Consider the following 16351-nt stretch of genomic DNA (forward strand, 5'->3'; position numbering starts at 1 on the left):
AACACTGAGCTGAAGACATGTAGGGGCTATTAATGTGTCACTGATCAACAATTTTGGGTGCTGAAGCTTGCTGCTATTTCGCAGGTGCGTGTAATTTTAAGGCTTGACATGTTGGGTATTTATTTACAAATCGCAACCTCAAAAAATATGTACTTGACAAACACGTTTGACAATATCATGTTATGGAAAAAATTGCTACCGCCACTATTTTATACACCGGGGCCTGGGGGGGGGGGGGGGGCTGGGGTTAACTAATAATCTTCATGCCTAAATTGTGCCTCTGAGCATGTGTGCAAAAAAAATAAAAAATCTCTGATGTTGAAGTCGTTATGCATTATTAGCTACTTCAATACCGGGCACTTTCCCCCCTTCCTGCCCAGGACAATTTTCAGCTTCCAGCGCTGTTACACTTTGAATGACAATTGCGCGGTCATGCTACACTGTAACCAAATGACATTTTTATAATTTTCTTCCCAGAGGTAGAGATGTCTTTTGGTGGCTTTTGATCACCACTGGGGTTTTTATTTTTTGCTAAACAAACTAAAAATGACCGAAATAAAAAAAAAAGAAAAAAGTTTTCTTTGTTTCTGTTAAGAAATGTATTTTTTTCCTTCACTGGTGGGCATTGATGAGGCTACGCTACTGGGCACCGATGAGGTGGCACTGATGATGAGGCACCAATATGTAAAATTGATGGGCACTGATGGACACTGAAGAGGTGGCACTGATGAGCACTGATGAGGTGGCACTAATATGTAGAATTGATGGGCACCAATAGGCTCTTTTTTTTCTACCTGCTAGGCAAAGGCATACTGTGCTAGTAAGTGGTGCCATTATCGCCACCTTTTTTTTCTTTTGGCCGAATGCAAAAAACACCATTCTTCAGCTGATATGTTTTGGGCGGCCGAAACTTCGGTGCACCTCCAGTGCATGTTTAGGAGATATTTACACTATTTATAGGCAAAAATTAAAGATGGAAGTTTACTTCCTCTTTCATTCCAGCCTTTAGTCTGTTGGGATTTGTCTCTACTAACTTTGCACATCTAGACTTTGCAATATTTGCTCACTCTTCTTTACAGAGCTGCTCAAGTTCAGCTAAATTTGATGGTGACGGTTTGTGGACTGCAGTCTTCAAGTCATTCCACAGATTTTCAATGGGGTTTAAGTCTGGGCTCTGACTAGGCCATGTAAGGACATTTACCTTTTTCTCCTTTAACCACTGTGTGCTGTGTGTTGGTGTGTGTGTTGGTGTGTGTTGGTGTGTGTGTGTGTGGGGGGGGGGTCACTGTCATGTTGGAAGGTAAACCTTCTCGTTGACAACTTTCTGGCAGAGGGCAGCAGACTTTCCTTAAGAATGTGTATTTTGCCCCATCCATTTTTCCTTCTATCCTGACAAGTGCTCCAGTCCCTGCTGCAGAGAAACATCCCCATAACAGTATATTATCCCCCCCCCCATAACAGGATATTAACCCCCTCATAACAGGATATTACACCCCAATAACAGTATATTACCCACCCCAATAACAGTATATTACCCCCCAATAATAGGATATTACCCCCCAATAACAGTATATTACCCCCCCAATAATAGGATATTACCCCCCCAATAACAACAGTATATTACCTACCATAACAGGATATTACCCCCCAAGTATAGTATATTACCACCCCCCAATAACCGAATATTACCCCCCCAATAATAGTATATTACCCCCCAATAATAGGATATTACTCCCCCAAATAACAGGATATCCCCTCATAACAGGATATTACCCCCCCAATAACAGGATATTACCACTCCCCAATAACAGGATATTACCCACCCAATAATAGGATATTACCCACCCAATGACAGGATATTCCCCCCCCCCCATAACAGTATATTATCACCCCCCATAACAGGATATTACCCCCTCCATGCTTTACTGTAGGAATGGTGTTTTATGGATGGTGAGCTGGATTGGATTTTATGCCAGCATGGGCGTCCGCAGGTAGGGGCAAGGGGGGTCAAGTGCCCCCCCCTGGAATCAGGGATGAGATCTTAAATTCAACACAGTTCCATTGTTATCGGGGTGCAGGCAGCCCATATCCGTGTGCAAGCCGCCAGTGGGGTGACACCATCAAGGTTCTGCCAAGCCCCCCTATCATTGTAGTGTGACTCCGGGCTCTTTTCCGTGCTCAGTCCAGCAGAGAACTCGGCGGCGGTGCTATCAGGTTTCCCCAGTCACCCCCCCCCCCCCCCTTTCTCCTGTCAGGGAGAAGAGACGACGGCCAGGTTCCTCACTCAGCTTCCTGCCCGCTCCGTTCCTTCCCTATTGGCCATAACTGAGGGCCAATCAAAAGGAGACTAGGAGAGAATCATGGGACATGTAGTCCCAAAGATTGGCGGCACCATTTTCCACAGGGAGGAGGATACAGCTCGATCAAGAGAGAGATTGAGAGACTGTAGCCTGGGAAAAAAGCTGAGGGAGTGAGTGCTACAGAAAAAAGAACAAGGAGTGTACTGGGCAGAAGCCAGAAAGAGAGAGAGAGAGCTGCGTTACCCAGCGCCACCAGAGAGAGAACTACACTGCCCCATGCCACCAGATAGAGCCATGCTGTCCAGCACCACCAGAGAGAGCCAAGCTGCCCAGCACCGCCAGAGAGAGAAAGACTGAGTCACTGCCAGGGTACAGACATGCTGCACTACTGACCAGAGTCGCCCCCCGGGGGGGCGAGTGAGCGATCGTCCAGCCGAAGGGATCACTGGTGTTGTTTCACTGGGTCTGGTAAGAGGGCCTGTTGGCCAGTATCCATTAATTATCCTAGGGATTGCACTAAGTCTGCAGTCTCTGACCATGATAATGTGATAATGACATTGTTGAAAAGGGGCAGCGCATGGTTGACCCTAAAATTATGCCCCCCCTTGAAAAAAGTTCTGCGGACGCCCATGTATGCCAGACATATTGTTTGGTGTTGAGGCCAAATCATTCAATTTTAGCAGACATCTCAAGTCTCCCGCCACTTCAAAGTCTTTTGATTTTTTTTTTTCAAACTAGTCAAAAATGAAAAACGCCTGTAAACAAAATGCGGCTAAACGCCGGTACCGCGTTTAGCATCTGCAACGTCAGAAACTTCAACATATGAACAAATTATGAACTGCCTCTGAACATCTGTTTACCAGCAGCAGTGTACATGGGGCCTTAATATTAGCCTTCACCGTGCTTCTAGGCATTGATAAAGCCTTTGTATCCATCTCCTGACTTGTGCCTGTCCACAACTTTATCTCAGAGATCCCGGGGACAGTCCCCACCCCAGTTGATCGTTTGCTTCAGTTGCACTACCAGGGACTGAAATGCTCCAGGAAAGCTCTTTTCATGCTGAGCTAATCAAAATGACCACAGCCGATCACAGTTGAAAGTCAACTGGCTTTGTGTGCCACTGAAAAGGCGATTAGCTACATTACAAGTCATTTTTAGGACAGGACAGAAGGGGAAGGGGGGGGGGGTGATCCTTTTTTTCCCCAATCTCAGTGACTCTGTTTTTGAATTTGGAATTCTCAAACATGTTGGTGTCATATATTTCACTTGGATGTTCAAAGTTGCAGTAAATACAGCTGGATAAAACAAAATGTGTGTCTGTCTTCTAATTGTTTTAGCACTGATCGTTGTATTAGAGTCACTGGACCCCAAAAAGCGTCAAAAGTGTCAGTTAGTGTCCGACTGGCCTCCACAATATCGCAGTCCTGCTGTAAGTCACCGATCGTCGCCATTGCTAGTAAACAAAAATTATTAAAATAAATAGAAATATCCCATAGTTTGTAGACGCTATAACTTTTGCGCAAACCAATCAATGTACGCTTATTGGGATTTTTTAATAATAATATTTTTTTTGTTTAACCAAAAACATGTAGCAGAATACATATTGGCCTAAATTGGTGAAGAAAATCAATGTTTTAATTTTTTTTATTGGATGTGTTTTATCGCAAAAGTAAAAAACATATTTTTTTTTTCAAAGTTTTATTTATAGCGCAAAAAAATTAAAACCACAGAGGTGATCAAATACCATCAACTGTATTTGTGTACAGTGTTGCACAACTGCGCAATTGTCAGTTAAAATAACGCAGTGCTGTATCGCAAAAATGAAGGGGGTAAATCTTCCAGAAGGCAAGTGGTTAAAAAAAGTGGACATATCTATGCCCAGTTGCCCAAACAGCTGACCTGTGTGAGCATTGGGATCTCAGCTGCCCACCGACACGCACCTCTCACCTGCAGTACTAGCAGCCACCTGGAAGGGGGCGCCCAAGCAGCACCCAGAGACAGGCGAAGCAAGAGCGCAGCCGGTGCACATGCGCGAAGAAGGAGACGGAGACGGCCATCGAGCCACGCCCACTCGGCGGGAGGGCGGGCGGCGCAGTCAGCGGAGCCCCCGAGGGCTGGGCCGGCGCATGCGCGCTGAGGGAGATCCGGGTACTTGGCAGGATGAGAGCGGCTTTCCAAGATGGCGGCGGAGGGAGGAGGGAAGGAAATGAACGAAATTAAGAGCCAGTTCACCACCCGGGAAGGCCTGTACAAGCTCCTCTCTCATTCCGAGTACAGCCGCCCCAACCGCGTCCCCTTCAACTCGCAGGGCTCCAACCCGGTGCGGGTCTCCTTCGTCAACGTCAACGACCAGTCCGGTAACGGCGAGCGCATCTGCTTCAACGTGGGCCGCGAGCTCTACTTCTATATCTACAAGGGCGTCAGGAAGGTGAGCGAGGGGGAGGGGCGCTGACACCCGGGGGGTGGGGGGACTGTCTGAGGGGTCACCCGGGGGGAGGGGCACTGACACCTGAAGGGGGAGGGGCACTGACACCTGAGGGGGGCGTGCACCTTACAGGGAGCCCCCCCATGCTCTATGATGGAAGCCCCCCCATGCACCTTACAGGGAGCCCCTAATACTGGGAGCCCCCCCATGCTCTATGATGGAAGTCCCTGATACTGGTAGCACCCCCTTGCTCTATACTAGAAGACCCCAATATAGGGTGCCCCCATTGCCATATAGCAGGAGACCTACATGCACCATACAGGGAAACCCCCCCCCCCTACACCTTATTAGACACCCCAATACAAAGACCCACCCTATACAGGAAGACCCACATCCTGTATACTGAGACCTCCATGCAGCATACAAAGACACCCCAATATAGGGAGCCCCCTATTCTTTATACTGGGATCTCCCCCCTCCATACACCTTACAAAGACAGTCAATATATGCCCCCTATAGTGGGGGGCGCCTACCCCATGCTTCATAATGGGAGACCCCCATACACCTTACTGGTAGACCTCCCATACACAATAAATACACCCCAATATAGGGAACCCCCATGCTCCTTAGTGGGAGACCCTCCATACAGAGAGCCACCCATGCTTCATACTGGAGACTCCCGTGCACTATACTGGGAAACTCTGTATTGGGTGATCTTCATGCTCCATACTGGGAGACTCCCTCTCCATACACACAGGAAGACTCCCTATACACCTTACTGTGATCTCTGTTCTCCATGCTAGGCGACCCCCCCCCCCCCCCAATATGCCATGCAGAGAGACCCCCATATAGTCCCCCCCCCCCCAATACACCTTACTGGGGGAGACAATGCACCGTACTGGGGGACCTTCATGTTATTGGGAGCCCCTCTGGCTCAGCGCCCTCCATATGCACTATACAGAGAGATCACCTGTGTACATACAAATACACTGCTGTGTCTCCTCAATGAAGCACTCTGTACATCTGGATGACTGGCTGTTATATATGGAGGAGGCGGCCTGTACTGAGATCTGTATTATAGAGACCCCCCCCCTCCCTCGGTGTGTTTACAACTGTCTGTGATGTAAGGAGAGGCGTGTACATAGGAGACTCACACCTCTTCTATAGCGGAGAACACGGAGCCCCCGACGGTTATGGATCTTATATAGAGGTCAGGTGTGTTGTATGGAGTCCTCTGTCACTATATGTATCCTAGACACACACCACACTGAGCTGTGCTTTATCTAGAGAGAGACTTCTGCTATACAACTTCTTGTCCTACGCAGACACCATCTATGTATGCGCTATAAATGATGCTCAGCGTGTGCGACGTATATCTCTGTATTATATACACAAAGACCCCACACATGTGACTGGTGTAGAGGGCACACAGTGTGGTACTACTGGGGTCTTATGACGCCTATATTTTTTTTTTTTTAATCCATTGTGTGGTCAAATTATCAATTTTCAACCTCCAAAATTTTCTAAAACAAATTCTATTCTAACAGAGAATGTGATTGTGTGTGTGTGTGTGTGGGGTGTTTTTTTTTTTTTTTTATATATATATATTCAGGAAAGCTGAACGTACAAAGCTAATGAAGTTTTAAATAGATTTTTGCCAAGTCATCAAATATACTGAAAAAATTCCTTTTTTAAATGTCTGTTCAAAAATCGACTAGCGTACAGCCAGCTTAGTTTTAGAAATGTGGGCTGCCATATCTGCATATTAACCACTTGATCTCCAGAACCTGCACCGCGACTCGTGCAGTTGCGGGCCCACCGTTCTCACTGTGGAACGGGATGGGCATCTGCCAGTGTAAACAAGTGGATCCCCCCCCCCATTCTGACAAGGAGACATTACAGAGATCTACTGTTCCCAGTGATCGGAAACAGTGATCTGTCATGTCCCAGTGAGCCCACCACCACCACCCCAGTTAGAACAGGCTGAGGGAACACCTTTAATCCCTTGATCGTCCCCTAGTGTTCACCCTTTCTCTGTCAGTGTAATTTTTACATTGATCAGTGCATTTTTATAGCACTCATCAATGCAATAATGTCACAGGTCCCCAAAAACTGTCATTTGGAGTCAGATCTGTCTGCCGCCATTCCTAGTAAAAACAATAAAAAAAGTCCCTAAATCTATTCCTTAGTTTGACGTAATAACTTTTGCGCAAACCCATAAATATACTGTACGCTTATTGTGGTTTTTATTTTTTCCCAAAATTATGTAAAATTTTAAACTGATAGATTTTTTTTTTCCCCGAAAACAAACATTAATTTTTCTAAAACAAAAACACATTTCTCAGTTTAGGCTGCTATAATATTTTCTTCAACCCCACAAAAAAAACATTTATTTATCTCATATTTATAGTAAATGTATTTATTTTTTTTCTTTTAAGTTTGACGCTCTTTTTTTGTTTTTATATCGCAATAACTAAAAACTGCAGAGGTGAGCAAATACTACCAAAAAGCTCTATTTTGAAATACTCAAAAAAAGTCAAATTTTGTTCGGGTACAGCGTTGCACAACCACGCAATTGTCTGTTAAAATAACGCAGTGCCGTATTGCCAAAAAATGCACTGGCCATGAAGGGGGTAAATCTTCCAGAGGGCAAGTGGTTAAAAGGGGGGTGATTCTTTTCTATGCCTACTGTACAGCCGACCTGTGTGAGCATTGGGATCTCAACTGCCCACCGACATGCACCTCTCACCTGCAGTACTGGCAGCCACCTGGAAGGGGGCACTCAAGCAGCACCCAGAGACAGGTGAAGCGAGAGAGCAGCCGGCGCATGTGCGAAGAAAGGAGACGCTGGCGGAGCCACGCCCACTTGGCGGGAGGGTGGGCAGCGCAGTGAGCGGAGCCTCTGAGGACTGGGCCGGCGCATGGGCGCTGAGAGAGATCCAGGTACTTGGCAAGATGAGAGTGGCTTTTGTCAGTTAAAGCAACACTTTAAAAAATGGCCGGGTCATTAAGAGGGCAAATCCTTCCGGGGCTGAAGGGGTTAAATAAAAACCCTTTACAAACACTTTTTTTCATTTTCCGAGATCACAACACAAGCACTGAAATCTTGAATTGTGGCAGAGTCTGCCAGTCAACCAGCGGGGGCTTCTAAAATCCAACTGTAGAGTCCAGGTGCCCAGCCGTGGCACAAGTCATTTTTAAGGGTGTTGTCGTGTGTGTGTGTGTGTGTGGGGGGGGGTAATTGCAGTGATTTGTCATGGAGTTGTGGTAGTCACTATCCCTAGCAGTTATCTTTAACGCGTCTCCAGTTTGAATGTCTCTTTGGAGCATGCCATTGGTCCCCCAACAAACACTGTAGCTGCTGACTTTTATTAAGGACTCTTGCCTGTCCAGCGAGGCCGATCCGTCCATTGGATCGGGTGCCAGTGCCGCAATCATTTTAACGAAAGGATGCCGGCAGTGGAGCCTTGTGACTTCGCTGCCTGTTTCCTACTGCGCATGCGCGAGTCGTTTTGTGAATGGCCCCATTTGTTTTCTGGGACACACACATGTCCCAGAAGACAAGGGCAACTCGCCGAAGAGGAGGAAGCACTTTCGGAAGAGGCAGATTAGGAAGACTACCTAGCAACAGGGGTTTCTGGTAAGTAGTAAAAAAAAATTATATATATATATATATATATATATATATATATATATATATATATATATATATATATATATATATATATATATATATATATATAAATTTTTTTCATCACTCCCATGCATGTGCACGAGAGCCGCCACTAACGGCACGCTCAGTACACTATTGTCTACGGTGCATGTGCCGTAGACATCGGTGCCTGTCTTTTGCAAATATCTCCTAAACTGTGTAGGTTTAGGAGATATTTTTCGCACCTACAGGTAAGCCTTAATCTAGGCTTGCCTGTAGGTCAAAGTGGTCTCTAAGGGTTTACAACCACATGAATACTGTGTATCGCCCCCTTTAACATCAATGACAGCTTTGAAGTCTTTTGTGGATGAGGCTGTTTATCTTCTCAGATGGTAAAGCTGCCCATTCCTCTTTCCCAAAAGCCTCCAGTTCCTGTAAATTCTTGGGCTGTCTTGCATGAACGGCACATCTGAGATCTCCCCGGAGTGGCTCAATGATATTGAGGTCAGCAGACTGAGATGGCCACTCCAGAACCTTCACTTTATTCTGCTGTAGCCAATGACAGGTCGACTTGGCCTTGTGTTTTGTATCATTGTCATGCTGGAATGTCCAAGTACATCCCATGCGCAGCTTCCTGGCTGATGAATGAAAATGTTCCTCCAGTATTTTTTGATAATATACTGCATTCATCTTGCCATCAATTTTGACCAAATTTCCTGTGCCTTTGTAGCTCACACATCCCCAAAACATCAGCGATCCACCGCCGTGTTTCACAGTAGGAATGGTGGACCTTTCATCATAGGCCTTGTTGACTCCTCTCCAAATGTAGAGTTTATGGTTGTGGCTAAAAAGCTCAATTTTTGGTCTCATCACTCCAAATGACTTTGTGCCAGAAGGTTTGAGGCTTGTCTCTGTGCTGTTTGATGCATTGTAGGCGGAATACTTTGTGACATTTGTGTAGTAATGACTTTCTTCTGGTGACTCGACCATTCAGCCCATCTTTCCTCAAGTGCCTCCTTATTGTGCATCTTGAAACAGCCACACCACATGTTTTCAGAGAGTCCTGTATTTCACCTGAAGTTGTTTTTTTTTTTTTTTTTTTTTTTTCTTTCCATCCTAAACGATTTTCCTGGCAGTTGTGGCTGAAATTTTAGTTGGTCTGCCTGACCGTGGGTTGGTTTCAACAGAACCCCTAATTTTTCTGCTTCTTGATTAGAGTTTGAACACTGCAGATTGGCAATCTCAATTCCTTGGATATCTTTTTATATCCTTTTTCCGCAGATCCTTTGACAATTCTTTTGCTTTCCCCATGACTCAGAATCCAGAAATGTCAGTGCAGCACTGGATGAAAGATGCAAGGGTCTGTCAGGAGTCGAGTGTGTGTACATTTTTATATATATATATATATATATATATATCTCTCATACTCGACTCCTGACAGACCCTTGCATCTTTCATTCTTTCTTTTTTCTATATCTCACTAATTACAAGTAAACAGATCCCAGGGGAGGATGGTTAGCTTTTTAATGGCCATTCAAACCCCTTTGTGTCAACTTGTGTGCATATTATCAAGCCAAAATCACCAGGGTATGTAAACTTTTGATCAGGGTCATTTGGGTAGTTTCTGTTTTCATTATTATTTAAAAAGAGTAAACGCAGGTGAAAATATAAAATGGCTTCAGCCAAACACCAACTATGAGAAAAGTTTGTTTATCATTAATATTCTCTGAAAAATGACCAAGAAATCTTAAATTCTGTAAACTTATGAGCGCAACTGTATAATTTCTCACTGACCACTTTATTAAGTACACCTGTTCAATTGCTTGTTAACACAAATTGCTAATTGGCCAATTACATGTCCGCAACTCAATGCATCTAGACATGGTGAAGACTACTTTCTGAAGTTAAAACTGAGCATCAGAAACGTGGCATGGTTGTTTGCCAGATAGGCTCGTCTATTTCAAACTGCTGATCTGCTGGGATTTTAACGCACAACTAAAATTGGTCAACCCCCGAACTTCGCAGGGGTTATGTTCGTAGAGCAACCGCGAATTGTGAAAAATCACAAATTTTGGATGTTGTCAAAAAAAGAGCATATGTACACTCCTCATGGTTTTTTATAAATATTTTTTTTCATGTGACAACACTGAAGAAATGACACTTTGTTACAATGTAAAGTAGTGAGTGTACAGCTTGTATAACAGTGTAAATTTGCTGTCCCCTCAAAATAACTCAACACACAGCCATTAATGTCTAAACTGCTGGCAACAAAAGGAAGTACACCTCTAAGTGAAAATCTCCAAATTGGGCCCAAAGTGTCAGTATTTTGTGTGGCCACCATTATTTTCCAGCACTGCCTTAACCCTCTTGGGCATGGAGGTCACCAGAGCTTCACAGGTTGCCACCAGAGTCCTCTTCCACTCCTCCATGATGACATCACAGCTGGTGGATGTTAGAGACCTTTGGCTCCTCCCACCTTCCATTTGAGGATGCTCAATCTGGTTTAGGTCTGGAGACATGCTTGGCCAGTCCATCACCTTTACCCTCAGCTTCTTTTACAAGGCGGTGGTGGTCTTGGAGGTGTGTTTGGGGTCTTTATTATGTTGGAATACTGCCCTGCGGCCCAGTCTCTGAAGGGAGGGGATCATGCTCTGCTTCAGTATGTCACATTACATGTTGGCATTCATGGTTCTCTCAATGAACTGGAGCTCCCCAGTGTCGGCAGCACTCATGCAGCCCCAGACCATGACACTCCCACCACCATGCTTGTCTGTAGATGAGACACACTTGTCTTTGTACTCCTCACCTGGTTGCCGCCACACACGCTTCACACCATCTGAACCAAATAAGTTTATCTTGGTCTCATCAGACCACAGGACATGGCTATAGTAATCCATGTCCTTAGTCTGCTTGTCTTCAGCAAACTGTTTGCGGGCTTTCTTGTTCATCATCTTTAGAAAAGGCTTCCTTCTGGGATGACAGCCATGCAGACAAATTTGATGCAGTGTACGGTGTATAGTCTGAGCACTGACAGGCTATGCGCCCCCCCATCCCAACACTTCAACCTCTGCAGCAATGCTGGCAGCACTCGTACGTCTATTTCCCAAAGACAACCTCTGGATATGACACTGAGCATGTGCACTCCACTTCTTTGGTCGACTATGGTGAGGCCTGTTCTGAGTGAAACCTGTCCTGTTAAACCGCTTGGTCACTGTGCCTCAGCTCAGTTTCAGGGTCTTGGCAATCTTCTTATAGCCTAGGCCATCTTTATGTAGAGCAACAATTCTTCTTTTCAGATCCTCAGAGTTCTTTGCCGTGTTGAACTTCCAGTGACCAGTATGAGAGAGTGAGAGCGTTCATAACAAATTTAACATACCTGCTCCCCATTCACACCTGAGACCTTGTAACACTAACGAGTCACATGACACTGGGGAGGGAAATTGGGAAAAGTGTCATTTCTTCAGTGTTGTCACATGAAAAGATATATTTACAAAAAATGTGAGGGGTGTGTGTGAATTAAAATACAGTAAAATGTACAGGTGTTATCTTAAGGCTTTAAGAAGAGAGAGAAAAACTACATGCGGTAAACTGTTTTGCTGGGCTGCACATCTGCCGGAGAGATCTGCATGCGACTGAGGCCACAAACTCAGAACCGTGACTTTGGGGGAGTCGACTGTACTTCATTTTCACCAAATTTTATAACCAACTAAGAATTTTATTTTTTGTTTTGGCAAAAAAAATTCAAAAACCCAGTGGTGGTGAAATCCTGTCTCTCCAAAAAAAAATATGGGTACAGTGTTGCATGTCTGCACAGTTGTCATTCAAAGTGTGACCATGCTGAACATTTTTTTTTTTTTTTTTGACAGGAAAGGGGTAAATGTGGCCAATATGTAAGTGATTAAACTTTATACAGTAAATCCAGGCTGAATATTCTTACCTGCTTCTATAGTGTAGGTTCCGGGACAGGTCACTGCACTAACTTTGTCAGAGTGAAGGAGGTCCATCTGCTATAATGACTTAAAAGACCCCTGTGCTGTAACAAGAGGAAAACGTCTGGGAAAAGCAAAGAGCCAATTGTGTGAGCACGACAGATGATGGGGTTAAAAAACAAAACAAAACAAAACTAAAAAAAACTGATTGTATTACACTGCTTGTTTACATATCTGATGGTTAATTATATATAAAGGGAAGTGGTGTGATTTATGATGTGTCATGCGATGCTTTGTCAAATCATTTTATGTCATAATGTAATTTTACAATACATAATGTTATGCGTTTAAAAAAAAAAAAACGGTAAAGGGAAGTTCATTATCTCAGAGCAATGACTGGGGCAGTGAGATGGACTTTGAACAGAACTTGGCATTTTCCAAGGATTGAAATGTGCAAACTTGAAGTATAAAGAGGCAACACGTATGTGAGCTACAAATATCCAGGAAACATCAGCATTGTGGATAAGGGGGTTTTATCAGTGTACTTGAGGGCCCTTTCACATTTGTGCGGCTTGTCCTGCGACTTGGGAGTGCAAACTCGCTTGGCAAGTCGTACTCCATGATTTCCAATGATTACTATTCATATCTCTGCACCGACTTCCAAGTAGTCCCTGTACTACTTTGATCTGATTTTTGATGCCAGTTGAGGTCCATAGACCTCCAAGTTTATACAGGCATTCCCTGAAATCACGTCAAAATTGCATGACTTTGAAGTTGTGGTAGTGTAAAAGGGACTTGGAGTTCCAGCCTGTACAAAAAAATAAAAATAAGTTAGCAGCTGACTTATTTATTTATTTTTTGCCTGTCCAAGCATCCCCCAATGTCAGCACCACAAGATGATCCGTCCATCGGCTTCGGGTGCAGGTGCCGGCATCTTCACCAAGGGAAACTGGAAGTGGGGGAGGTGGAGGGGCTGGAAATTTGTAGATCGCCACACAACAATTTTGGCGATCTTACGGGAGTGGGTAACTTAAAAAAAAAAGAAAAAAAAAAAGATATCTATCTCTATAAGAGCTGGGGGGGGGGGGGGGGGGGGGGGGGGGAGGGAGGAGAGAAGCAGCATCACACTCGGCTTCCCAGTGAATGGCTGTGTAGTGGGGGTGTGTCAGGACAAGTCTGATTATTGGAGGAGAGCACGTGGACACCCCAGCATAGCTAGAGTACTGACCACCATGTGCTCTGCTGCTTAGAGTTGTCAACTTTTAATAGGAAGGCGGAGAGACTGGCAAAAACACCTGGGATTTTGCACAAGGGAAGTAATACAAAGAGAAGAGTAGACTTCCTCATACAAGTCCGTGGTACAGCAGACACTTATGGGGAATATGTAATGTTTTAAACCATAAATGTAACATTTGTAGCTTACCAATCATTAGATGTGGCTGCATTAGTTTAGTGTGGTGTCCCCCCCCCCAAATCTTAGTTGTCTGGCCAGTAACACACCTCCCTTTTATTAGATTGCGTCCACTCTGGATGAAAGAGCACAGGGGGCACCTTTTGAACAGCAGCATTGTCGGTCTTGGAGGACTGAAGTGTTAGTCTAAATCTCCTAGGCTAACAAATTAAAGCCAAACTTTCTTAAACTTTTTTTTCTTTTTCTTTTTCTTTTTTTTAAGCAGGCACAGCAATTTTTTTTTTTTTTTTTTTTTTTTTTTTTTTTTCCATGTTGGGATAAAGATTTTACCTAAAACCTGATTATTTTAGACTGCTTTCACACTGAGGCGCTGTAGCTCTTGTAAAGAGCCTCTCCTCTCACTCCAGTGTGAAAGCCCGAGTTCTTTCACACTGGAGCGGTGGGCTGGCAGGACGTCAAAGTCCTGCAAGCCGCATCTTTTGAGGCGTGGTGTATACACAGATTTTACAGTACCCCATGCCATTGCAATCAATGGACAATGCTGCTGAAGTGCAGGCAAAGTGCAGTTTTTAACCCTTTTTTTGGCTGTTGGGGTTAAAAGTGCCCTGCTAGTGGCCGAAAAGGGCCACAAAAACAACCCTGAAATTTGTGGTGCTTTACCACCAATGCCCCAGTGTGAAAGCCTTACAAGTTAAAGCAAAACTTCACCCTTAAAGGGAAGTTTCACTTTTATTTTTTCTTCTAGTTCTAAAGGATATATAAAGCCACTTTATGTGCATTAGATGCCTCTGCACACACAGATTACCTTGTAGAAGTAGTAGTGGCATCATCGCTGTGGGAGTGGCCAACAGGCTCCACCCACTAGACTGCCTGTAGAAAACTCAGGACGAGGGGAAAGATCCCCTGGTGTTGCACATCCACTGAGTCCTATGGTAGTATGAGAGGGATGACCACAGTCTGGGCTCCCACCAGGCTACGCCCCAACATAATTATTTTTTTTTACTCTGCCCCTCAAAGCTTAGTCATGGGGGTAAAAACAGTAGGGGGGGTGGAGACGAGACCAGTCATTCTGCACAAGGTGAGAAATCAGCAGTGAGCGGTCTTTATTTCAGGAAGTTCCTGCACAGTGGGAAATTATAACCCTGGATTACTGTACAGATCTGGAAGAAATGCACAAAGCTCACCAATATTCAATGAAGAATATAAGACTCCTGAATATAGAAAATATTTGTTTAGCTCAGAGTTCAGCTTTAGAGAGACATTGTCACTTTCCCATTTCTATTCCAGTGTGAATTTTGGAAACAAATTTAAATTTGGTTTTAGGACTAAAATGGCATTTATTTTTACTCCCGTTTTAGTCTTCTGCAATTGTGTTAGTCATATTTAGTCGACTAAAACTCATTTAGTTAACATTTCTCTACAATTTCCAAACTCGTTATATACTGCTGGAGTGAAAAATCAAATGTTATGGTATTGAGGTTATGAACATGCACTACAGACCATTGTTAATTTTTAAAGTCAAATTTTCAATTTTAGTTTTAGTCTTTTTAACTAAAATGGCGTTTTAGTCGACTAAATTAACACTGGTCTATTCTTCTGACTAAGGCTGGCAGGCCATTTTTAAAAATAAAAACATGGCAATTCTGAACTTGGTTTTCACAGTGCCAAAGATGACGCCAAAATAATTACACCCACTCAGCGGGTTTTTAATGCCTCTTGCTTTAGTTTTCTGCCTTGACCTCCTGGTGTTCCGTTACTTTTCATCTCAATGCACAGCTTTTATTTTTTTTGTAACTGAAATTCAAATGCTGCATCATTGTTGTAACTGTGACAACACTGAGAAGATTGCATTTTGTACAAGGTGAGGGCAGGAAGTTCTCGGCTGTTTGCATTGGGAGGAACCGCTGTAACCTCTTTTTTTATTAAAAAAATAAAAAATAAAAAAAAAAGCATTTGTGCAGGTTCCCTAATGGCATCTGACTTGACAGTTCATGCTGCTCTTTACAAATCGCTCTGAGTGTCAATAGAAAGTTAACTGGAATTGGATCGTGTGGGTCTGAACACCCATGTGATCAGATTTCAGTGCAGACCAAAAAAGGGTCCTGCACCATTATACAAACTGGCCGAATTTGCATTGCACAGACATTGCATGTGATGTGCAAATCGCATGCTATGTCTAGGATCGAATAAGTGTAAACCCAGCCTTAAGGTGTGGTTGGGGTTTTTTTTTATTTGCCTGATCTTTCTCCAGCGCTGTGCTTGGCATTGCTGAGTCTCTCCCTCCTTATTTGCTGAGACAGCAGTGGGAGCCACTGGCTTCTGCTGCTGTCAATCCCAGCAAGTGAGCCAATGAGGAGAGAGTGTGTCGCACCTCTGAATGGTCAGGGGTGGGTTGTGGGGTTCCCCAGGGTTCTGTGCTGGGACCAATCCTATTTAACGACCTGGAGGATGGGGGTAAACGGTTCAATCTCTGTAATTGCAGACGATGCTAAGCTAAGCAGAGGTATAACTTCACAGGATGTGGAAACCTTGCAAAAACATTTGAACAAATTAATGGGGTGGGCAACTACATGGCAAATGAGGTTAAATGTAGATTTTTTTCATGCAATTGCCAGCGGCTATAGCTGCTAGCAA

At 44.2% G+C, this 16351-nt stretch overlaps 1 protein-coding gene across 2 annotated transcripts in view; it reads left to right on the forward strand.

The window, feature by feature from the left end:
• The first annotated feature begins 4425 nt into the window (after positions 1 to 4425).
• Positions 4426 to 16351, forward strand: part of WDR20 (WD repeat domain 20) — an 89364-nt gene continuing 77438 nt past the window's right edge. Inside the window, exon 1 of one of the 2 annotated variants that reach the window (XM_077463694.1) lies at positions 4426 to 4728. In XM_077463694.1, the coding sequence (XP_077319820.1) occupies positions 4480 to 4728 (249 nt within the window). In that variant the 5' untranslated portion in view covers positions 4426 to 4479. The remainder of the gene's footprint in view (positions 4729 to 16351) is intronic. The other variant, XM_077463693.1, reaches the window with a different exon arrangement.

Source organism: Lithobates pipiens, unplaced genomic scaffold, assembly GCF_037356315.1.
Source record: "Lithobates pipiens isolate NorthernLeopardFrog02 unplaced genomic scaffold, aLitPip1_a1.2 Scaffold_30, whole genome shotgun sequence".
NCBI classification, from domain to species: domain Eukaryota; kingdom Metazoa; phylum Chordata; class Amphibia; order Anura; family Ranidae; genus Lithobates; species Lithobates pipiens.